This window comes from Lepidochelys kempii, chromosome 2 (genome assembly GCF_965140265.1).
Source record: "Lepidochelys kempii isolate rLepKem1 chromosome 2, rLepKem1.hap2, whole genome shotgun sequence".
Taxonomy (NCBI): Eukaryota; Metazoa; Chordata; order Testudines; family Cheloniidae; genus Lepidochelys; species Lepidochelys kempii.
The window spans coordinates 627,966-653,267 of NC_133257.1; the positions used below are offsets into that span (position 1 = coordinate 627,966).

The 25,302-nt window shown below is 51.5% G+C and overlaps 1 protein-coding gene and 1 long non-coding RNA gene across 31 annotated transcripts in view; one reads left to right on the forward strand and one right to left on the reverse strand.

Moving 5' to 3' along the window:
- SCRIB (scribble planar cell polarity protein) overlaps nt 1–14,662 on the reverse strand; it is a 238,659-nt gene extending 223,997 nt beyond the window's left edge. For all 30 annotated transcript variants that reach the window (XR_012157045.1, XM_073329722.1, XM_073329726.1 and 27 more), the window contains exon 1: nt 14,447–14,662. Coding sequence is in view for 29 of the 30 variants with exons in the window: in XM_073329722.1 (XP_073185823.1) it covers nt 14,447–14,608 (162 nt within the window). In the remaining variant the exon portion in view is untranslated. The remainder of the gene's footprint in view (nt 1–14,446) is intronic.
- Nucleotides 14,663–17,572: 2,910 nt separating this feature from the next.
- Nucleotides 17,573–24,824, forward strand: LOC140906220 (uncharacterized). Its single transcript, XR_012157046.1, has 4 exons — nt 17,573–18,481; nt 18,992–19,047; nt 23,174–23,442; nt 23,557–24,824. It is a non-coding gene; the product is annotated as an uncharacterized lncRNA (long non-coding RNA).
- Nucleotides 24,825–25,302: the final 478 nt, after the last annotated feature.

A 25,302-nucleotide genomic window follows, 5' to 3' on the forward strand; every position in this document is an offset into this window, starting at 1 on the left:
CCCCAGCTCTCTCCTGTGTCAGACCTTTATCACAGGTGGTCTCACTGAAGGGTCTGTGGGGAGCAAGAGAGATCCCCAGCTCCCTGTGGGTTGGATCCATGACCAGCCCCTTGAATGCCTCCTGTTGTCACATACCACATTAGAGTAACTGACACCCCATTCCCAATAGAGTGGGGAGGGAGGGACGGAGGGCTCTAGGCATGTAACAGCCTATTAGGGAGGGACAGGGAGCCAGCTGTCCTCCTGCTATCACACACACAGACACTTTCAGCCAACCTCGGACTCAGGCAGCAGCTTCCAGCCACACATAAGGGGCTTGATGAGTTTGTAAATATCCTCCTCAGGGAGTAAGGCTATCATAGGTGCCCAGTGAGCCAAAAACAAGCTGCAAAGGAGCCTGGGAGCCCCTAGCAGCATCACCAAAGCTAGATGCTCAGGCACCTCCAGGGCTGACAAAGGCCAAGGCCAACGTGCATCAGAGGAACAACTGAGTCACAAAGACCACCAGGGCCATCTCAACTTCTACCCACAGGCACCCTTTCATCCACAGAGCCACTTCAGAGCTCCCCTCTCACACTCAGTCTGTGGGGAGGGTGCCCACATCGGCCCTTTGTTACTCGGGCTTCCTGACTTACTTGCTTTCTATAATTCCCCAACCCTGCCCCTCTGGCTACCTGCATTAATGTCAGTAAAGCCCTTAGGATTAAAAGCAACTGGGCTCTAGGGTTTGGGACAATGCCCTCAGGATCTGATGGAGGCCAGACTGGGAAGCCACAGACTCAAAAGGGGATGCTTGGAATTTTGAAAGTGTTCCCCAGTACCCTCCATTTCCCACAGAGAGCCCCCAACCCAGCTCAGCCCCCTCCACTGGTCACTCATTCAACCAGATCCGGTGGAAAATGAACAAGGAGAAAGGGACAGTGAATAAAAGGATAAGACTAGCTCTTTGAACTGACAATGAATGAAGCAGCTTCCCAGCAACAACAAAATCCCCAGGGCAGGCCCTGAAAAGCCAGCCATTCTCAAGATAGGATTAAGCACCAGAACAGTCAGCCACAGACAGCACAGCGGGCAGTCCCTTCACCACAAAGGGACAGTCCCTAAATGAGTCCACCAGTGTGTGACTATGCCAGCACTTGCTGGTTTCCAGCAAGAGGCACATTAGAGGTAGGTGCATTGGTCTGACGTGGGACAGCAGGAGGAGGGGGAAGGATACAGTGCTAGCTCGACTCATTGGTGTGATGCAGTATGGCAAGGGTTGGGGGGAAGCGAGGATACAGAGCTAAATGGTTACAAACTGCTGGGGGTCAGTCTGACAGCCAATGGGGCAACAGAAAACTGGAGCCACAGAGCCAGGATGGCATGGCCAGAGCTGAGTGCCCTTCCTCAAATCACATAGTAACAGGACTCTAAGCCAGTCCTTGCTGTGCCCTCCCCCATCCCTTGGATCTGAATGTAACTTATTCACGTATAGCCAAGGAGAGGGAGGATGCGGAGGACTTTGACCACTGAGTTACAGGTCCCTAGAACTCTCTCTCTCTCTGGAAGAGAGTGGGGAGAATATGAGTGTCTTCCCAGTTCGGCTTCATGATTCTCCCTTTTTTGAATCAGTTCTCAAAAACACTGCAGATGAGGCTGAAGGAGGCCTGTTCTGTCCGAGGCTATAGCACTAGCTGCCCTTCCGCCTCCCCTGCCTGATCGCTTCCGGAAACACGGGAACAGAGTGGGTCCCTGTCCCAGGTTACAGATCTGTGATTTGGGAGGTTACCATATGGTGTCTGACCCTCATATGCGCTGCTGAATTTGCCCATTTCAAACTTCAGTAACCAGTCCAGCCCCCTCATTGGGTACAGCAGCCTCATCCAGGGAGAGAGCCCCCCAGCTCAGAGGGGACTTTGTTCCCTAACACTCAAGGGTTCAGCAGCCCACTGCTTTTATCCCTCCACTTTCATCTAATTGACAGTCCCCACCCCCTTCTACCTGCACACAGTGAAGAGAGGTTTCCGAGTAGCAGCCATGTTAGTCTGTATTCGCAAAAAGAACAGGAGGACTTGTGGCACCTTAGAGACTAACAAATTTATTTGAGCATAAGCTTTTGTGAGCTACAGCTCACTTCATTGGAGAGCCATCCCTAGGCCGGGAGGGGGAAGGGCACGAGGAATCCCCAGTCCCCTTTCCAATTCTGCATGGGAGAATGATGCTCATTGTTCTGCAACACAGAGAGCTCCAGGGAAACAGGTTTCACAGCCCGGACCCCTTCTAGCAGACAGCGGGGACCATGTGGGGAGGCATGTCAAGTGCCATCAGCTTGGGGTGACATTTGCCTCCTGAGTTAAGTGGGTTTGGAGTCAAACCCATGGCATGCTTCGTCCTTGAACCCCCATGAGAGGGGACTCCCAACTGGAGCAGAGCAGCAAGGGAGACATTCTGCTGCCTCACAGCATTTCAAAGACTCCCTGAGCCAGAGCAGCTGCAGAAGCCATGATTAAGATGGAGCTCTCTATATGGGGCAACCTCCAAGACGGAGGTGGAATGTGTAGGAGATAACCAGTATGACCACTAGAGACCTGTGTATGACCTGCATTGTAAACAAGTTCTTTACAACTTACAGGAGAATAGTGCCAGGCCCAAGGGGTTCAAAGAGCTACTGTCAAAGTCGACTGAGCTCTGCCCTTCAGAGTGAGGAGACTCCCAGGCTCCACCAGCCACAAAGAAGCTCTTGGTTCTCTCCCCCCTTTCGTATTAAATAATACTTCATCACCTCAATGTGACCCAAAGGCTGCACTGTGAATGAGGCCCAGAGGTATATCGGGCTCTGCTCAGCAGTACACAACATCTGGGCTCTCTCAGAAACCAAATCAACAGGCACTGTTTTTCCAGATCCCAGTTCTGCAAACCTCTCCCCTGCCTGGGATCAGAATAACAAGGCAGACTCTGTCCTGTTTACAGCTCATCAGCCTTAGGAGAATCTTCAGGCCAAGCTCTGCCAATGAAGCTCCACTGACTTCAGCATGACAACACACCCGTAACTAAGGGCAGGATTAGATCCTCTAGCTAGAACATAATTAACAGTTCTGCTGCATTGCTATTCATGAGCCAGAACAGAGCTCAGCTCCCCAACCAATTACTGGGCCGGACTGGCTACACAGGTTTCAGAGTAACAGCCGTGTTAGTCTGTATTCGCAAAAAGAAAAGGAGTACTTGTGGCAACTTAGAGACTAACCAATTTATATAAATTGGTTAGTCTCTAAGGTGCCACAAGTACTCTTCTTCTACTGGCTACACAGTGCTCCAAGAGAGAGCACCCAGTGCCCCGCACCATCACTGGGCCGGACCAGGCTGGCTGCACAGAGCTCATAGGAGCAACGTAGTAGAACTGTATATTTGTCACTGAAGTGAAGGGGGAGGCTCAGACAACAGCCGGGTGCTTGGCAGTAAGATGTCACACAAGTGGCTCCTCCTCAAGGAGCTCACAGAGATTATTGTCCACTCCTCTATTTCTGTGTAGATGTGGACCTTTGTATGTTGCAAGTTTGCCTCAAACACACGGCGTAAAATCTGCTGGGTGTGCCCCGTGGCCAAGTCAACAGTACTGCAAAACCTGCACTTCTGCCTTCCCAGCCTGTGGGACTACGGGGCCAAGCATGATGCCACATCGACAGAGGAAGCAGACAGTAGGAACTGTCTCTTTCTGGACTACGTAGGTGGAATCCTCTTGCTTGGGGAAGGCAGGCTGCATTGGTGACACCCAGCAGGGCTGGGAGCAGACACTGTAAAGCACACACAAGATCAGATCATCCCTAAAAGGTTCTCCCTGTCCTGCCCATTTCTCCCCTCCAAGCAACCGTGCTCAGAGCCAGCTCCTTGCACACTCAGACCATGAAGTCAAGGAGGACCCTAGAACGTTTGGGACTCAGCCAGCCAGCCCCTGCAGGCTACATAATCTGCCTCAACAAATTTCAGAGTGGTAGCCATGTTAGTCTCTATCAGCAAAAACAACAAGGAGTCTTTGTGGCACCTTAGAGACTAACAAATTTATTTGGGCACAAGCTATCGTGGGCTAAAACCCACTTCATCAGATGCAAAGTAACAGTCCAGGTTCTAGCAGTGACCCATCCTCCTGCCGACACAAACTAATGATCAGGGAGAGTCGAGCCTAAGTACCACACTACTTCAAATGCCAATACATATACACATACACACACACACACATCCCGGCATTGAGAGAGGAATCCCAAACAAAGTGCACTCCCAAGCCAGTACCCCTTCGCTTTCACCCACTGCTGTGGTTTGTCTTAGCCCAGCCCCTCCTGCTACAGTGGGAGAGATGGGGATGCTTTGCCCTGCTCTAGGGCTGCCTGTCAGAGTATTGCACAGGTTTTCCAGCCATTAAATTCAACCCTCGAGAAGGCAGGTGTAACACATAGGATCACCTGGCACTGAAAATGCTAATGCAATTCTGGAACGCATAACACAGGGATCTCAAGTAGGAGTAGAGAGGTTGTATTACCTCTGTATTTGGCACCAGTGAGACCGCTGCTGGAATATTGTGTCCAGCTCTAGTGTCCACCTTTCAAGAAGGATGTTCTTGAGTAAGTAGAGAGGAGCCAGAGAAGAGCCACAAGAATGATTAAAAAACGGGCTTTATAGTGAGAGACTCACGGAATTCAAAAATGATTAGAAAAATGATTAGAAAAAAAAAATGATTAGAAAACGGGCTTTATAGTGAGAGACTCACGGAATTCAATCTATTTAGCATAACAAAGAGAAGGTTAAAGAGCACCTTGATCACAGTCTATAAGTACCTACATGGAGAACAAATATTTGATATTGGACCCTTCAGTCTAGCAATGGCTAGAAGTGGAACTGAGACAAAGTCAGAGTGGAAATAAGACGTAAATTTCTAATAGTGAGGGTAATTAACCATTGGGGCAACTTACCAAGGGTTGTGATGGATTCTCCATCATCAGCATTTTTAAATCAAGATTGATTGAATGTTTTCCTACAAAATATGCTCTAGTTCAACCAAGAATGATTTTGGTGAAGTTCTATGGTCTGTGTTATGCAAGAGGTCAGATTAGAGTATCACAGTGGTCCATCCTGGCTTTATAATCTATGAAATGCAACTCCCTCTGAACAGCAGCTGTTCAGACAGGGATCTCTCACCTGGTGCCAAAATGTGGCATCCTCTGTTGTTGGGATACAGCAGCTGCTTAACAGCTACATAGTAACACTACAAAACAGTTTAGAAGAGTGAAAGGGCAGATGGAATATCTAATTGAAATGGCAGAGGGAGTTCAGAAGTAGGATGGAATTACCCAAACTGAGATTTTGTCAAGACAATGGGGTTAGTTAGCACACCTACTCCTGTGAGAAAGTCCAAAGGACCATGAACAACTATGAGAGATCACAATGTCAGTTTTAAGTCCCATTTGAAAGACTTCTCCAGCATCACAGCACCCCTAGCACAGGATTGGCGCATGGGGTCAGTTCTGAGTTCATTTCCTCTGGGGCACCTGGCATTGGCCATTGTCAGAAGACAGAATGCTGGGCTAGATGGACCTTTGGTCTGACCCAGTATGGCCGTTCGTATGAATCAGATGGCAGAGCATCCCCTAGTCAGCTCCCCACCCCAATCCCTGTAGTATCTGATGTCCCTTGGAGGTCCGCCCCCATCATAACATTAATCAGACCCAACCAGTCTTGCTTAGATAACAAGATCCCCGCACAAGGGGGTGCAGATCCAGGGTGGGGGAGATGCTAGGCCAGCGAGAGGACAACTAAACCGGTAACAAAGGCAGTAGCTCAGTGACAGAGCCCTGAGCAGAAACGGATGATACTCTGCAGCAACAAAACCACATGCACAGCAGCACTCACCAGAACCTAGGGCTGCAGTGAGGAGAGCAAAGGTAGGACACACTCACCAGCGCTGCAGCACACGGACCAAGACAAAAGCAGACTAGGCTCCAAGCACGCACACACACCAGAGTACAAAACCCCAAAACCAATGGGAGGGGTATGTGCACATGGGCTGAGAGCAGAGGAGTACCCATACACCTGTGGGCTGACTGCTCCTTGGCAGCAGTGACATAGCCCCCTGTAATGCAGATCAGCCGGATTTCCTGCTATTTAACCCCACATATCAGGCCCTAAGGAATGTGTTTCAAATACATGAAAATACTTAAATGCCAGGAAAACATTCCAGCTAAGACATGAAGCAAGCAGTCTCGGAGCCCGAGGCTCTCCAGCTGATTCTTCACAGGCACCTCAGCAGGAAACTGGGAATTTAGCCCCCCTCTGGGGTGGAATGCAGCAGCTGTTTCACAGCTAACTGCAACATTACACAAGAGTTTAGAGCAGAAGCAAAGTGGATTTCCAGGTCCAAATTAAAGTTCAAGGGAATTTAGGTTGTGAAAAGAAAAGCTGAGCTAAAATTTGGCCAGGACACCAGGGCTAACACTTCACTCCTGCAAAGTACTGTGGGATTGTTACTGACCACAACTGCTCAGGGCCTCAATTTAAATCTCATGTGAGAGACAGTAGCATCAGCAGCACAGTACCCCCTAGCGCCACGCTGGGGCATTACGGTCAGCACTGAGTAAAGACAGCCCCTACTGCCACTCCACGGAGCACAGCACCCCTCGAGCACCACACTGGGGCACGGGTCTGTCACAGACTCAGAGGGAAGAGTGCCAGCTGAGGCACCGCCATTTCTTGCTGCTGCTGCACCCTGCAGGGTGGATAAAAATCAATGATTTAAAAAAAAAAAACAACCTGATTTTTTTATTTAAATTGGATTTTTGAGGAGAAACCTAAGGATAGTTTTAATCAAGATATCTTTGAGCTATAATGTATCTCATCATGGAATAGGGATTATAAATTCTAATTCTACAGTATGAGACAATATAGTCATGTAATCTTTAAGAAAAACGTTGTAAAGTGAGCTCCAATAGTTCATGGATGAGGGACCCGATCTCATGGGGCTCCAGGGGCTTCTGTATAGATTATTTAGGTTAATTTTTCTATCTACCCAATGGGACTCAGTGTTCAGTCTAGAAGATACCATCAGAGATGCTTAGTTTTGCAGTTCTCAAACTGTGGATTTGTGTCTCCAGAGGTAACATGCTTGTTAACAGCAAAAATGTTTTAAATAAATAAATAAATAAAGAGGTGAGAAATAACAGACCTCAACCCTATTGTCCCTCTGCAAATTTGTGTACACAGAGTCAATCCCTTACCTCTCTCTAAAAGTGCAAAGTTTCAAAAAGTTCAATGAATAGAAGATTGTTGGGGGCGGAATAGATCTGGACAAGGAGAAGAAATCTGGAGATAAATGTGAGAAGGGAGGGACAGGCACTAGAAACAAAAGTGAAGCTGTTTGAGCAGCATATTCCAGAAGTCTTGAGGTCTTTCTGAGTGTAGACTTCATTGATTTGAGACCTACCATACTATTTCCCCTAGAAGGGAAAACCTAGAATGGCAGCAGTCCATAAGAGAGACCCAATTTGGGTCTCATCTATCTCTGAGTTGCGAAGAGTATGTATTAAGGTTATAACAACCAATAAGAATGCACTTTTATGCATTCCATGATTAAATCGAGTCTTCCTGACTAGTGATTTAAATCAAATCCACCCTGGCATCCTGAACATTTGCTGGAGATCTCCCATCCAAGTACTGCCCAGGCCTGAACCTGCTTAGCTTGAGAGATGAGTCTAGATCAGTGGTTCCTAAACTTGTTCCGCCACTTGTGCGGGGAAAGCCCTGGGCGGACCGGTTTACCTACCTGCCGTGTCCGCAGGTTCAGCCGATCACGCGCTGCTTCCAGCGGCTCCCATTGGCCTGAAGCAGCGAACCGCACGGCCGAACCTGCAGACAAAGCAGATAAACAAACTGGCCCGGCCCACCAGGGACTTTTCCTGCACAAGCGGCGGAACAAATGTGGGAACCACTGGTCTAGATCATAGCAGAGGGTGGACCACAGCTGACAAAGCAAAAATTTACAAAAAAGTCCAAGAAATATCCAGATCTCCGCTTCTTGTTGCTTATCTGCTCTACCACAGAGAGATATAGCTGTAGCTCACGAAAGCTTATGCTCAAATAAATTTGTTAGTCTCTAAGGTGCCACAAGTCCTCCTGTTCTTTTTGCGGATACAGACTAACACGGCTGCTACTCTGAAACCTGCTCTATCACACACACCCTTCCCCTCAATGATGCCAGCCACGAAGTTCCATGTGTCAACTGCTCTCACAAATATCCTCATGCTTTCTTCCATGCCATCCTTATGTATGGAAGGCCCTTCCTGCACTGATCCGTCAGGTTACTACTCCCTCCTTCCAAATCCTCTCCAAATCTACTTCTGCCAGGACTCCTACAAGGAATCAGCCATTAACAACAGGCCAGCTGAGCAGTCACGAATACGCAATTATTTGCTTGAACTATACCAAAACAACTGTCAGTGACTGAGAACCCTCAAGTTATGCAATAGCTACTCACACACACACTTGGTGCATCTTGTTTGCAATTGGATTACAGCTTCTTCAGGGCAGAGGTCACATCATCCTATGTGTTTGTGCAGCACCCAGCACCACGAGGTGCCATTCCTCATGGGGGGCCTTTGCAAGGCACCACAATACAAATACCAAATAAGATCTACCTCTGAAAGGAAGAAATGGGCTGAGAATGTGAGAATGACAGGATAGTTGGGAGTCAATGACCCCACGCAGCCTGAACTTAGCACAACAAGGAGTGCGGCATTCAGAGAGTGCAGTAACACAAGGCGTTAGAATGCAGCGAAGCAAATTTGGGGGAATGAAGAAATCTCATGGGGGCCCTGGGAAGAAGAGTTAAAATCCCCCTGAGTGGGAGGAAGCAGTGGGGGCTCCTCAGACACCATTAGGCACAAACGATTCCTCTGAAAATGAAGAACGCAGAGAATAGGAAGGTGGATTGTAAGGGACTAGCTCAGAGACATGGCTAAAATGCCCTGAAGCCAAATGGAAGAGGGAGAGGTAACAAAGCTTCACAGGATCTACAGATGGACAAGGCCCATAGATCACCTAGTTCATCTTCCTCCCCACATAGGACGGTCCAGCTATCATTACCTCTCACTACGCTGCTCCCTATATTTATCAATGTCATGGTTCAAGGAGACACAGCCAGATACATCTGCAAAAAGCAGCATGAATTACTACAGTCAAGTGGAGTAAGGAGGGATTATATAAACAAAGCACAGAGAAGTAGGTCCAGCAATCAGAGGGGAAGGGACCCAACCGTTTCTAGAGCCCCTGAGATACTGAGTAAGTCACAGTCTGGCTAGCAGGTAAAGGAGGGAGATTCTGTGAGAATAACTATCACTAAGGAGCTGACAAGGGGATCCTCAAATATATAAAGATGTAGCAGGCAGCTGGTCCAGGGCTGCCTGTACCTCAGCGGGTGCAGGAAGTTAGCTAGTGAAATTACTGAGAGGAGAGATTCAGCGGGTGCAATAAAAGCCCCAACTGGTCCCTGAAAAAGGACTGAACAGAACCTAACTAGTCTTTCCCATCTCTCTGCCTCCACCCTTCCTTGCTTTGTACAGGGCCCAGATAACGGGCAAGCACAGCATGAAGGCCACCCTGGGCAGAGAGAGATTTCTGCCATTCAGTCCAATGTAACTGAGTACACAGCAGCCTGCATAGCTTTGTGGTCCTGCTGCTCCCAGCCCGCCTCTACTGTTACACTAATTTGGGCTTTGTCCTAGAATGAGTACTCCTTGGTGTATCCCATGTGTCTGTACACTGCCCAACACACTGATATTGACTCTGGCCTCAGAACCCCCACAGATGGGGGTATCAATCCACATTTCATATATTCATTTTCATATAGTTTAAGGCCATAAAGGATCATTATAATAATCTAGTCTTGATATGAAGACATCAAGAGATGGAGAATTCACCACTTCCATAATTCTGAGGCCAGAAGGGGTCATTGTGATCATCTAGCCTGATCTCCCTATAACACAGGCCGTAGAACTTCCCCTAAATAATTCCCAGAGCATGCCTTTTAGAAAAAACATCCAATCCTGATTTAAAAATTGTCAGTAATGGAAAATATACCATGACCCTTGGTAAATTGTTCCATGCGTTAGTTACCGTCACCGATACAAATTTACACCTTATTTCCAGTCTGAATTTGTCTGGCTTCAACTTCCAGCCATTGGATCATGTTAGACCTTTCTCTGCTAGACTGAGGGGGCTATTAAATATTGGTTCTCCATGTAGGTAGACTGTAATCAAGTCACCCCTTAACCTGCTCTTTGTTAGCTGAATAGGTTGAGCTTCACTTGGTAGTTTGTTGCAATGGTTAATTAACCGCACTGTTAGGCACAGACTTTAAATTTGAATTTTCTTGCTTTAAGTTGCAGTCATTGGTTCTTGTTATGTCTCTCTCCACTGAATAGAAGAGCACCTGTCATTTTCCTCCTCTCAAGGTTCTTATACACTATAATCAAGCCATATAATTTTTTTTTGATAAACTATAATAGATTGAAAGAAAAGGAGTACTTGTGGCACCTTAGAGACTAACCAATTTATTTGAGCATGGGCTTTAGTGAGCTACAGCTCACTTCATCGGATGCATACCGTGGAAACTGCAGCAGACTTTATATACACACAGAGAATATGAAACAATACCTCCTCCCACCCCACTGTCCTGCTGGTAATAGCTTATCTAAAGTGATCATCAAGTTGGGCCATTTCCAGCACAAATCCAGGTTTTCTCACCCTCCACCCCCCCACACAAATTCACTCTCCTGCTGGTGATAGCCCATCCAAAGTGACAACTCTCTACACAGAGCATCCAATGAAGTGAGCTGTAGCTCACGAAAGCTCATGCTCAAATAAATTGGTTAGTCTCTAAGGTGCCACAAGTACTCCTTTTCTTTTTGCGAATACAGACTAACACGGCTGTTACTCTGAAACCTATAATAGATTGAGCTCTTTCAGTCTCTCACTATGAGGCATTTTCGTCAGCCCTCAACTCATTTGTGTGTCTTTTCTCCAATTTTTCAACTTCCTTTTTTAAAATGTGGACACCAGAACTGGACACAGTATTCCAATATTGGTCTCAACAATACTGTATTGAGATTTAAAATCACCACCCCACTCCTACTCCCCTGTTTATATATCCAAGGATCATATTAGCTTTTTCTACCCCAGGATCACAGGGGGAGCTCAGTGGAGTTGCTTGTTCACTGTTATCCCTGAAATCTTGGTCAGAGTCACTACTGTCCAGGATTTGACAAAAGGGAAAGCTGTGGCAGAGGGGAAGGGATGAGTTGAGTGAGGAAACCAGCTGCTCAGCCTCAGACAGGACCACTACAGCAGCAGCTGCCCCAGCTACACCTAACTTTAGAGCAACACAGGCTATGTTGAAATACAAAGGTTGTGCCAATTTAACTAAACTGATTCCTAACACATTCAAGCACCAATCAAACAAAAGCAGTTTCTAAGCTGAATTTGTTAAATTACTGGTTTCAGAGTAACAGCCGTGTTAGTCTGTATTCGCAAAAAGAAAAGGAGTACTTGTGGCACCTTAGAGACTAACCAATTTATTTGAGCATGAGCTTTCGTGAGCTCAAATAAATTGGTTAGTCTCTAAGGTGCCACAAGTACTCCTTTTCTTTTTGTTAAATTACTGCCACTTGTGTGTTTAGACAAGGCCTGAGATGCAGAGAATTCCACACAAAGACCAAGGGGACCTGCTCATTGCCAACCCTCCTTTCCAAAGGGAAGCAGAGTGCAACAAGGCAGTACAAGAGGCAGGAGGGGAAGAGCTGAAGCCATTGATTAATCTTTGCTGGCTGTCTCCCTCCATACCAGGGAGGGGCTGAGTTAGTGTTGAGAGATTAGAAGGAGCAGCTTTACTCCTCCACAGAAGTAAATAAAAACCCAGAAGCCTCCACCCAGGTCCCAGCAAAATAAAAGCTGATCTTAATTAGCCCAGCAGAGGCCCCGTCTGGCTTTGGGTTTCACACAGCTGGGCTCAGAGCTGCAGGAGCCCAGCCCCTGGACAAAGGAGGTACCTCCTGCCCCAGGCCAACTGCAGTGAAGCAGGAGGGAACTCTACAATCAACAACTCCCACCTACCAGGAAAGGGCCCTGCTACTGATGCAAACAGCAGGGAGCCAGAGCAGGAAGAAATCTATGCAAAGCAGACAGAGCTTGCCAGTGCACCCACAAGCATCATACTAACTTCCCTCCTCCACACTAGGAGCCAGCAACGAGAGCTCTTTGGATCAGCTGCAATCTGGAACCCACAAGGGAGGCACCTTCTGTCCTGGGTCAGTGTCACTCCAGGAGTTTGGGCAGGAAGGAAGTGCTCAAAGGATCTGGACCCCACACGGTGAGAGTCCCCACGGCTACATTCTTTTGTCTCCTGCAATCCTCAGCATGGAATATGAGCAACTTTAGCCTTCGCTTCTCCAGCCACACTTTCCATGGTGAGACCTCAGCTGCCATGTTTAATTTGGATGATTTCCCAAGTCAGACACTACCCATGTCAGCCCTATGTCTCCCACTGCCAGCTCTCGTCCTCCTCAGTCACTCAGCATGGCAGTCATCCTTACACGTCTGTTGTCAAGCTTGGTTCCTTGTCCCAGCTCTTTCCTTCTCTCCATGTAACTAGCCTGCCTGCCCAGGCTTCCATCATCTCCCACCTGCTAGTGCAGCCTCCCATCCTCACATCTCCCATCACTACCCCTCCAAGATGCAGCTACCCTGTAACTTCTCTATTACTTTCAATCCTACGCAATTCCACCCTCCTCCACAGTCCCGCTCTCTCTGCTCCACCCAAGTTTCTTCTGACCTCTCCCCATCAACTCCTTCACCCACCCACTCTAGACTCAATGCCTTCTTTTATGACTCTCCCTACGCATGGAAGAGCCTCTGAATCTCTGTTGACCAAGCTCTCTCCCTGCCCTGTAACAAAACTTTCTTGCTAGACTATGCTCATGTCATTCAGTATTGCATTCACCCGCCATGAACTGGTCAGAGACTGGATTAAATGATCTAAGAGCCCCTCACAACTCTAATGCAAGAATCTGACCTGCTGTGCTTGCAAACTAAGCCCCTAAGTACAGGGACCTGCTATTTGTTCCCCTGCTGTATGCTGCTGTGTATACCGACAGTCCTGCAGAAGTCATCCTACAAAGGCTAAAAAGTGCAGGTGTCCATGGGAAACAGAGTGCTTCCTTTCCTGGAACTCAGGCACTATGGTGATGGGCACAGGGCAATTATAAAACCCTAAAAAGATTCAGGGGACTAAAGTTATCAGGCCACATAGAACTTAACATTTCAAACTAAGGCTTGATCTTATGTCAGTATAACTACGTCGCTCAGGGGTAGAAAATCCACCCCCCTGAGCGACGTAATTTTACAGACCTAACCCCTGTCTGTAAAAGGAAGGGCTTCTCCCAGCAACATAGCTACCACCTCTCATGGAGGTGGATTAACTATGCAAACGGGAGAAGCTCTCCGGGTCAGCCTAGGTAGCATCTTCACTAAGTGCTACAGCAGCACCAGACCAAGTGCAGCTATGCTGCTGGTTGCTGTAAGTGTAGACAAGCAGAAGAGCCATCAGAAAGAGCTCTGGTAGCGAGTCCCCAGGATAGGACAGCACCACCAGGAGGGACAAATGCTCCCAACACACAAATCAAATCTATCCTTGCAAGCTGCTAGAGCCCAGTCCTGCCGCCACAGAGGAAATGTGGATTTACACATGGTGGGATTCTCCAAGGAGTAGGTAATAAGAGCAGGTGAAATGGAAAAGGTGCTAGGAGGAAGTGAGGTACATTTATTCAGACTTTTACCAAGCGCCCTCCATCCCCGCACCACCCCTAAAGATGAAGTTGCGGAAACTGAACGGGTGACGGGTCAAGCCTGTTCAAAGCAGTCTCAGCCGCAAGAGAAGGCAGAAGTTTGAACCAGACCAAGAGCCTTTCCCACTGACCCCAACATTTGAATGGGCTGGGTTTTTTCAGGAAAATTTCTACAGGGAAATAAAGATGGATTAACTACAACCCCTCCAGCTCCTTATTCCCTGCCCCCATACTCCAATTCCTTCTACTTAGAGTCCATCGATGCCTTCCAGAGCCTCCCTGTTACCTGTAGGCAACCCCAGGGCTACTACAATACCCCTTCCCCCCATTACCAGTACCACCTTGCTATTCCTGCTGCCTTGCCTGGCTCCCCGCTCTGCTGGCCAGCCAAGAGCTCCTCTTTCACCCAGCCCCACAACGGCACAGGCGCTTCCCCCTTTCCAGTGCTCCCCATCACCGGCGCCCCTGCCCCAACCCCAGGGCTTCTGCGGCCACGCCCCCTCCAGCGCCCCCCAGTACCCCTCCCCCGACGGCTCGCCGCCCGCCCCACCCTGGCCCCGCGCCCCCCCCCCCCCCCAGCGGGCGCCGACCTTGGGCAGCTCCCGCAGCTGGTTGGCGTCCAGCAGCAGCTCCTCCAGCGAGCGGCTGTAGCGGTAGATCTCCTCGGGCACGGCCTGCAGCGAGCAGTGCCGCCGGTCCAGCGCCTCCACGTGCCGGTTACAGCGCCACAGCGGCGGCATGCAGCGCAGCATCCTGCCGGGGCGGCCGCGGGCCGGGGCGGGGGCGGGAGCCGCTGAGGGGCTGGGGGGGGGGCGGAGCCGCTGGGGGGGGGCGGCTCGGGGCCGGGGCGGGAGCCGCTGAGGGGCAGGTGGGGGGGCGCTGAGGGGGGCGGCTCGGGGCGGGAGCCGCTGAGGAGCAGGGCGGGGGGGGGCGCTGAGGGGGGGCGGCTCGGGGCCGGGGCGGGAGCCGCTGGGGGGGGGGCGGCTCGGGGCCGGGGCGGGAGCCGCTGAGGAGCAGGGCGGGGGGGGGGGGCGCTGAGGGGGGGCGGCTCGGGGCCGGGGCGGGAGCCGCTGAGGGGCAAGTCGGGGGGGGGGGGCGGCTCGGGGCCGGGGCCGCTCTGGAGGGGCCGGGGGCGCTGAGGGGCAAGTCGGGGGGGGGGGGGCGGCTCGGGGCCGGGGCCGCTCTGGAGGGGCCGGGGGCGCTGAGGGGCAAGTCGGGGGGGGGGGGCGGCTCGGGGCCGAGGCCGCTCTGGAGGGGCCGGGGGCGCTGAGGGGCGGCTCTGGGAGGAGGAAGGGCCGGGCCGGGCCGGGCCGGGGAAGGGTCCCGACGCTCCGGCTCCGGCTCCTCCTGGGCGGCCCCGGGTCTCAGTGGCCGGGGAGGCGCGAGCTCCGCATGGCCGCCATGTTGGGCCTGGTTCCCTCAGACTCAGGCCGCGGCGGTTCCGACTCCAGCCCGGGTCGCTGCAGCGCTCGGGCCCCGCCGGCTCCTCAGGCCGCAGCCGCTCCGCCCCCGTGATGGGTCCTGGGAGTCCGAGTCCGGTCATCTGGAACTACGGCTCCCAGCATGCGTCGCGGCCGCCCCGCCCCACCCGGAACTACGATTCCCAGCATGCGTCGCGGCCGCCCCGCCCCACCCGGAACTACGGCTCCCAGCATGCCCCGCGGCCGCCCCGCCCCACCCGGAACTACGGCTCCCAGCATGCCCCGCGGCCGCCCCACCCGGAACTATGGCTCCCAGCATGCCCCGCGGCCGCCCCGCCCCTCCCGGAACTACGGCTCCCAGCATGCCCCGCGGGCTCCCCCGCCCCTCCCGGAACTACGACTCCCAGCATGCTGCGCGTTATTCGTGGCCCGGTGGGAGGACGCTGAACCGGCCCCGTGGGGGGGCGCAAATGTCACCCCTGAAAGCGGGAACCCCGCCCGCCCCCGGCTACTAGCCCCCAGCCCGTCTGCAGCCGCCGGTCCCTCCCCTCCTCCCGCCCCCCTTCCCCCGCCACCTCCCGCCCCCCCGACTGTCCCTTCCCCACCACCTCCCTCTTCCCGACCCTCCCCTCCCTGCCCAGCGACCCTGCCCCTGCCACCTCCCTCCCGCCACCTTCCTCCCTTCCCCTCCCGCCCCCCCAGACACTCCCTCCCCCCCGCCACCTCCCACCAACCATCCCTCCCCCCAGACCCTCCACCTCCCTCCCACCCCCCCAGACACTCCCTTACCCTCCCGCCCCCACAAACCCTCCTTTCTCCCAGCCGGCCCCTCCCCACCAACCCTCCCCTGCCACCTCCCTGCCCCCCTTTCCCCCAGCCGGCTCTTCCCCACTGACCCTCCTCCCGCCCCGCCACCTCCCGCCCCCCCGACTGTCCCTTCCCCACCACCTCCCTCTTCCCGACCCTCCCCTCCCTGCCCAGCGACCCTGCCCCTGCCACCTCCCTCCCGCCACCTTCCTCCCTTCCCCTCCCGCCCCCCCAGACACTCCACCTCCCTCCTGCCCCCCCAGACACTCCCTCCCTTCCCCTCCCGCCACCACCTCCCTCCCGCCCCCCCAGACACTCCCTCCCCCCGCCACCTCCCACCAACCATCCCTCCCCCCAGACCCTCCACCTCCCTCCCACCCCCCCAGACACTCCCTTACCCTCCCGCCCCCACAAACCCTCCTTTCTCCCAGCCGGCCCCTCCCCACCAACCCTCCCCTGCCACCTCCCTGCCCCCCTTTCCCCCAGCCGGCTCTTCCCCACTGACCCTCCTCCCGCCCCGCCACCTCCCGCCCCCCCGACTGTCCCTTCCCCACCACCTCCCTCTTCCCGACCCTCCCCTCCCTGCCCAGCGACCCTGCCCCTGCCACCTCCCTCCCGCCACCTTCCTCCCTTCCCCTCCCGCCCCCCCAGACACTCCACCTCCCTCCTGCCCCCCCAGACACTCCCTCCCTTCCCCTCCCGCCACCACCTCCCTCCCGCCCCCCCAGACACTCCCTCCCCCCGCCACCTCCCACCAACCATCCCTCCCCCCAGACCCTCCACCTCCCTCCCACCCCCCCAGACACTCCCTTACCCTCCCGCCCCCACAAACCCTCCTTTCTCCCAGCCGGCCCCTCCCCACCAACCCTCCCCCTGCCACCTCCCTGCCCCCCTTTCCCCCAGCCGGCTCTTCCCCACTGACCCTCCTCCCGCCTTCTCCCTCACATTCTTCCCTCCCACCCGACCCACAGATTCCCCCTGCCACCTCCATCCCTCCACAGATCCCCCCCCAAACATCCTCCCACCACCTCCCTACCACCTCCCCAGACCCTTCCCCCACAGACCCTCCCCCCACCATCTCCCTGCCACTCCCTCAGACTCTCCTCCCCCATCTCCCTCACACTCTCCCCTCCCCCCACAGTCTCACTCCCTCCACGGACTCTCCTTTCCCCCACCATCCCCCCCTGCCATCTTCCTCCATCCCCCCACCATGTCCCTCCCTCTCTCCCACAAAGATTCCCCACTGTCTCTCTCCCACCCCCCCAAACTCCCCATCTCCCTCCTACCCCCCAGACCCTTCCCGCACCCCCACATTTTCCCATCTCCCTCCATCCCCTCCACAGACCCTCCCGTCTGTCACTATATCCCTCCCTCCCCCACAGACTCCCCCCATCGTCTCCCTCCCCCCACAGACCCTCCTTTCCCCCAACCAGTCCCTCCCCCTCCCCTACACACAGAATCTACCCCCACCAGCTCTGTCCTGCCCCCCCCCCGGCTCTACCCTCCCACCACCATGTCCCTCCCTCTCTCCCACAGATTCCCCACTGTCTCTCTCTCATCCTCCCACACACACTCCCCATCTCCCTCCTACCCCCAACCCTTCCCGCACCCCCCACATTTTCCCATCTCCCTCTCACCCTCCCCCACAGACTTCCCCCATCATCTCCCTCCCTCCACAGACCCTTCTTTCCCCCACCCAGTCCCTCCCCTACACACAGAATCTCTACCCCTGCCATCTCCCTCCTGCCCCTGAGGCCCTACCCTCCCACCACCGTGTCCCTCCCTCCCCCCCAGGAAGATTTCCCACTCTCTCCCTCCCACACACACCCCTCCCCCTCCCTCCCACACACATTCCCCTCCCCATCTCCCTCCTGCCCCCCACAGACCCTCTCCCCATCTCACTTGTGCTCCCCCTAACAGACCCTCCACCCCCACTGTCTCCCTACCACCCCCACCACAGACCCTCCCTTTCCCACCCACTGCCGTCTCCCTCCTGCCTCTGCCACAGACCCTTCCTACCCCCAACTTTCTACTTCCCACCCCACAGACCCACCCAATCTCCCTCCTGCCCCCTATAGACCCTCTCCCATTGTCTGCTGCTCCTCTACACACACATCCTCCCCCGTCTCCCTCTTTCTCCCCCACACCCAGACCCTCTCACCTCGTCCCCATTCTTCCCTCCACCACCTCCTTTCCTCCACCCACTCCCTCCCTTGACTGCCTCCCTCACATACCCCCACATGTAGTCCCTCCCCCCACAGGTCTCCTTCCTGCTCGCCACTGTTCCCCATCAGTCTCCAGCACTGCCAGCTTCCTCTGCCGTTTTGAAATCCCAGTAGAACCTCAGCGTTACAGACACCTCAGGAATGGAGGTTGTCCATAACTCTGAAATGTTCCGTAAGTCTGAACAAGAGGTTGTGGACTTCAGCCATATGGGGGCTTGGGGCTGCGGGGGGAGGGGGGAGGGGGTCGTGCCCAGCAAGAGCATCAGGGCTCAGCCCTTGAGACCTGAGGGGAGCGCTGGGGCTCCACTCCCAGTGTCACCCTCGCGGTGGGCACCAGGGCTCCAGCCCCAGAGGTGGCACTGGAACTAGGGCTCCCCCTGGCTCTCTTCTCGGTTTTAGCCCCAGGTGGGTGGAGCCAAGGCTCGGGGCTTTAGCTACGGGGGGAGTACTGGGGCTGAAACGGGCTCCACTTGTAGCGAAAGCTCTGAGCCCCAGCACCCCCAAGCAGGCGGAAGCAAAGAACAGAGCCGCGGGGCTGAAGCACCACACCCAGCATCCCCCTCGGCCTAAAGCCCGGAGCCCCAGTGCTCCCAAGGGTCAGAAGTCCCAAGCCCCCATTGCTGGAGCCCTGAACCTCGGGCAGTACAGTATTTCCTTTTTTTTTTTTTTTTTCTTCGTCCAGGGCTGCACTGCTGCCTGATTGAAGACTTCCAGTTCCACATGGTGTCAGGTTGACCGGTAAGTCTGTAACTCTGCTGTTCGTATCTTTGAGGTTCTACTGTGTTGCCGGCACCCAGTGCCGAGAGGCTGAACAACAGCATGAGTAGGTTCACTACCCGGTGTGCTACACCCAATAATCACAACGGGGTGGAGAAGCAGAAAAGTTTATTTGAAGCTTCAAAAAGGTACAGGGAGATTTGAATCTCAAATCCTGTACACAGAGCAGGAAGTTACACAGGCTTTTATACATCCTTTTTCCCAGCATACTTATCCAATAGCAAGCTGCTCCAAGTATCCATATAGCCAGCCAATCCAGTTCCCAGCTAGTTCCCTGATTCTCTGTATCATTTGTTAAACTATACATAAAGCTGCTTTATTCAGCATTGTTCTTCCATATCTCCCCTGTTTGGCCTTGCTTAGTTTCAGGCAGTCTGACTCTGCAGCATACTGTTGCAGATTCTCAGCATAACTGCTGTGTGTGCCTCCAGGCGGGGGGGCCAAGGACACTTGGGCCTAGCACACAGAGCTGCTGCGAGTGCCTCCAGGCAGGAGGGGGGGGCCCAAGGACACAGGGGCCTAGTGCGAGGGGGCTTCATCGACACTCGTGGTCTTCCATCCCCTCGAGTTACCTAGTGGCCATGCCCCAGTGTTCCCAACACTGCTTTACTTAGCATTGTTTTTTTATATTTGCTTTGTTTGGCTTTGCTTAGTTTCAGGCAGTCTGACTTCGCAGCATATTGTTGCAGATCCTCAGCATAACTGCTGTGTGTGCCTCCGGGCGGGGGGGCCAAGGACACTTGGGCCTAGTATGCAGAGCTGCTGCGAGTGCCTCCAGGCGGGAGGGGGGGGCCAAGGACACTGGGCCTAGTGCGAGGGGACTTCATCGACACTCGTGGTCTTCCATCCCCTCGAGTTACCTAGTGGCCATGCCCCGGTGTCCCCAACAACTGTATAGGGCATGGGAAGTAGCCATCTTTCCTGCTGGCAGCCTGATTCCAACCCTTGTGGAAACAAGGGGAGATACATGGTGGCCATCTGTACTAGGAGCAGCCTAGTGGGTATCTTTGTGTATCAAGGGAAACGGAAGATTATCAGAGTCATATTGACTGAGGGCACTTTGTGATTCAAAGCAAAGGGAGATTGGGCCATTTTTGAAAAAGGCCAAACATACCTGGGTAAAAACAATTTTGTAAAAGAAAAATACCACATGAGTCGTGGGAGCCTGTGCAAACCAAGCCCCAGTGTGTAGACGCAGAAGGAGTTTTTCTGTCGCTAGAAGAACACCGCCTCCCCGCTATTCCAGCGGAAGCTCTCTTCCATTGGGATAACGCACTGGGGCTTGGTTTGTTGGCATGGCAGTGTTGCTGCACGTGTTTTTTCACACTCCGACTGAGGTAGCTATACCAATATAACTTAAGTCCAGACCAAAGTTTACACTCAGCTGCACTGTGTCTCCTATTCTCTGTGCTTCCCTGCCGGCAAGGGGCAACCTGAGGGCACCTGGCTTCAGCCTCATGGGGAATGATGGGCACTGCCAGCCATCTTTAGCAGGGGCAGCCTCCCTGTCACCTAATAATCTGTGGTGAAATTGTTCCTACTTTAAGCAGCGGCAACCCAGCATCAGTCCTGTTAAGAACAATGGGAGACAGCTGCCATTTTGAAAAAGGAAGAAACTTCACAACCTTACTCCTGATCACCTGTAGGCCCTGAGCTTTATATTTATTTGAATATATAGGATGGCCAGCCCCAAAGGCTCAAAAATCATGAGTCCAACCACAAAACATCATAAGATTTAAAAAAATACTCGTTTTACTCTTGGATTGTTGAACTCCCACCGCTATTTGCTGCTCCCACCATATGTGGGTCAATGCGTTGCCAATACTCCCAAATTTATTACAGTGATATTGGTTCCTGCTCCAGGAGTTTTTGCCTCCACAGCCACTTGTTGACCCCAAAGCCCACCAATCAACTCAGTTCTTCCCACAGCTAGCCTCGCTTCTGCTCCTGCTATAGCTCTATGGGTTCATACCCATCCCATCCAAGCACACACATACAGCCCCTGTCCCAGTCCCGGTTTTGCAGTGGGGGAGCAGGGAGGAGAAGCAGAGGAGCTGTCCCATTGCTCATAGGAGGAGAAGGGGAGTAGAGCTGCCCAGTCCTGGTGGAGTCTTTCTGCTTCCTCCCTTCCTGCAGCAGCTCTGACTGGCTGCTCTTCCCCAGGAGGTGGTTCTGCCCCAGTCAGAGGTGAAATTTGTGAAAGTGTTGAAGCTTCTTGTGTCATCGTTCTCACATGGGCTCCAGCCCCAGCCTAAGTTGTGGGAGTTGGCAGCACTGTGTACAATACACCCACCCATTACATTAAAATAACCTAATGGTTTCACTAACAGAAGTCGGTCCAATAAAAGCTATTACCTCACCCACCTTGTGTCTCTAACAGTTGCAAATTCAAGCACTCTAAAGTTAAGAGATGCCATTAGTAAAGTTGCCCATGGAATCTTAACTTGGGCCCATTGGGTGTATATATTATGATACAACATATAATTACATGATCACATACTATATTTCTCACAGGACCTTGCCTCATTCAATACACAAGATGGATTGTGGTCCCTGAATGAACAAATATTCAAAATGTTGTTTTATCCCTGTTGTTCATTGTGTGGCCTCCATTTTTATTTACTGCACACCATTCAAACCGTGCTCTAAAAATTATAAATTTCCTCACGGACTTTTCTATGACATTCAGCTTTGTAGTACTGAAGTGCTTCACAATCATCAGTGAACTAGTGAAGCAAGATCAACATGAGCTCCCAGTGCAATACAATTGGCAAAACGATCTAATGCAATCCTTGGGATGTATAGATTAATAGATTTTAAGGCCAGAATTGAAAATTAACTCATCTAGCCTGACCTCCTGTATAACACAGGCCCTTCGTATAAATAGGGAGAGTAGTTAGTAGGAGTGGTAGACGATTTCCCCTCACAGTACAGTGTTAGTAAGACCAGTACTGGAATACTGTGTCCAGTTCTGGTGTGTACATTTTAAAAAAAAGATTTTGAAAAATTGGAGAGGGTGCAGACAAGAGTCACAAAAATTATTCAAGCTCTGCAGAAGAGAAAGTTACTTAAGTAACTGGAGGGTCTTCAAGATGTGTAGTCCCTATATATATTCAAATGTTGGTGCTTATGTGCTCCACGCACCTGGAATCAGAGAATTCTTGCAAGCAGTGTCCACTGGTCTGCACATGTAGCCTTGCTCTCCTGGTGCTTCCAGCCACAGTTATTAATGGCAGAGTGGACCAACCCCCTCTCCAGTTCCTTCTCTGAAGCAAATCCAGGTATGATCTAAAGCATAGGGAAAAGAGGGTGGGTAGTAGAATGCAGACACAAACTGCACATCTCGAAGAACCTCCAGTTACTATAAGGCAGTGGTTACCAAACTGTAAACCCCTTTCACTAAAATGTCAAGAATCACAAACCCCCTCCTAAAAATGAATATTTCCAGGGATTTTCTCCTTTACCTGAGTATAAATTATAAAAGCAGTGATCTTGGAAATATACAATTTGTTTTTATGACATGCTTATTACACATTATTATTAATCATTACAGTATTTTTATTACATTATGAAAATGACAACACTCTTCCCAGATCTCACTTTCGTAGCTTGTATCACTTTGAATAAGCATGTTATAAGACAAGGCTCCTATGTTTCAACAAGGAGCATCAGATGTGAAACAGTATGAAGGTATTTAAGAAGCCAACTCAAAGAGTTCCTCATACACAAGCATTTGGGTCTTGAGCAGTCCAGGCAAACAACGCATGTTACAACAAAGCTTAAACTTGTTCTTCATAATAATTTTAAAAATACTAGCTGCCTATTTAATTTTAAAAAGAGCAAAAAATATCCACCTCCCTTTCCATTTCTTATAAGGAGTCTTGAAGTTTAAATCTCCTCAGTCTGCTAGATATGCTTGCTTCAATCTGCTTAGCTCTTGGAAGTCCAGGGGCACCAGGCTGCTGGCTCCTTGCCATTAGAGAATTTTCCCCTGAGAACGCCCTGTAACATTTCGCGAACCCCCAGTTTGGGAACCACTGCTATAAGGTAAGTAATAGCACTGCTGCCATTGTGTATTCCATTGCAGGTGACTGACAAGCAGTACTCAAGTAGGAGGAGGGAGCGAAGATACAGAGAGCAAAGCTGTTTGAAGGACCACTGTCCCAAAAGTTGAGTCAGTGAAGGAGCCTTGGACCAGATCACAATCTCTCAAAAACTTGTGTCTGGAACTTCACATAGCTACCCTGCAAATGTCAAGCAGGGGTACTTGAGGCCATGCCACTGAGGCCACTTGTGCCCTGGTAGAGAGAGCCCTTATCCCATGAGAGTGAGGAAGCTGTGACAACTATTAGCAAGGTAGGATACTGTCAGAGATCCATTTAGAGATCCTCTGAGAGGATATCCTCCAATTTGTTCTGCTATGGCAAGAAACAGTCTAGGTGATTTTCTGATTGGTTTTGTCCTTTGTAGGTAAAAATCCAAAGTCCATCGCATGTTGAGGGAATGAAGTCTCCTCTTCAGATACTTGGGGTTTCAAGAAAAAATACAGGCAAGTGGATTGACTGGTTTATGTGAAACTCCGAAACTACCTTGGGGGTTACCTTCGATGTACTCATAAAAAAAACCTTTGTCCTTATGGAATACTGTGTACGGCGGAACCACCATTCAGGTTCTGAGTTCGCCTACCCTTCTGGCAGAGGTGGTGGACACAAGGAATAAAGCTTTCATCAATAGGCGAGACATGGAACTTGTAGCTAGTCATTTGAAGGGGAAGGGAAGGCCTTAGTGAGCACCAAAAGTACAAGGTTCAAGGCTCAGTGAGGAGTTGCTTTCCTTACTGGTGAGAAAGTTCTGATCAGGCCTTTTAAGAATCTGCTAGTCAGCAGGCGAGTGAAAATTGAATAACTGTCTGATGGTGGATGGCATACCTTGGACTCATACAGAACTGGGGGAGAGACCAGTCATTTTGAGAGAAGGAAGATATTCCCCTTATTTTGGACTATCTGCTGACTCTGGAGATATGTGTTTCTGCTGTGCCCAGAGGGAGAAATGCTTCTATTTAGATAAGTAGCATTTCCTAATAGAATGGTTTGTACGGCTTCGGAGCAGGAATGTTCTAGGTTTGACTCCCATCTGAAAACCAAGCCATGAGATGAAGTGCTTTGGGGTTGGCTTGATCCTGCCATCCTCCTGGATTGTCTTCTGGAGGAAACACAGATGCCAAGGTGATTGCTTCATTGGGAGATGAAGATGTGATAAATAAAGGGGGGGAGGGGGATATCTCCCTTTGATGGACACCCAGCCAGCGGTAAAATCCCTCTTGGTAGCTGTTCTTTACTTGCTTTACCTGTAAAGGGTTAAAAAGTCCCCCAAGTAAAGAAAAAAAAAGTGGGCACCTGACCAAAAGAGCCAATGGGAAGGTAGAACTTTTAAAAATTGGGAAAGAAACTTTCCCTTTGTCTGTTGTTCTCTGGGCTGGAGGGACAGAGCAGCCATGCTATAAAGCAGCTTAAGGCAGGTATGATCATAAATTATCAAAGTATTTCTTCTTGGCTTGTGGACTCCTCTGTGCTAACCCTAGATGCTTTTGTTTGCTTGTAACCTTTAAGCTGAACCCCCAAGGACGCTATTTTGGGTGCTTGATTTTTGGACTTGCTCTTTTTAAAATTTAACAAAAGCCTAAGTTTCAAATGTATATTCTTTCTTTTTGTTTTCAATAAAATTTACCTTTTTTAAGAACAGGATTGGATTTTCGGTGTCCTAAGAGGTTTGTGCATGTTGTTTGATTAGTTGATAGCCACAGCTAATTTCCTTTGTTTTCTTTCTCAGCTCTTCCCGGGATGGGGGGTGAAAGGACTTGAGGGTACCCCACAGGGAGGAATTCCCAAGTGCTCCTTCCTGGGTTCAAAAGGTTTTTTTTTTTGCATTTGGGTGGTGGCAGCGTTTACCAAGCCAAGGTCAGGGAAAAGGTGTAACCTTGGGAGTTTAATACAAGCCTGGAGTGGCCAATATTAATTTTTAAAATCCTTGTGGGCCCCACTTCTACACTCGGAGTGACAGAGTTGGGAATCAGCCTTGACATGGTGGCAGTGGTGAGATAGTTTTAAACCAGCAGCACAGACCTCAGGAGTTTAAAAGGACATTTTTCCTTTTGGCTGCTTGAAAGCCAGGGAGGTACCCCCCACTTTTTCTTTTATGTGCTCCCTGAGGGGGAAC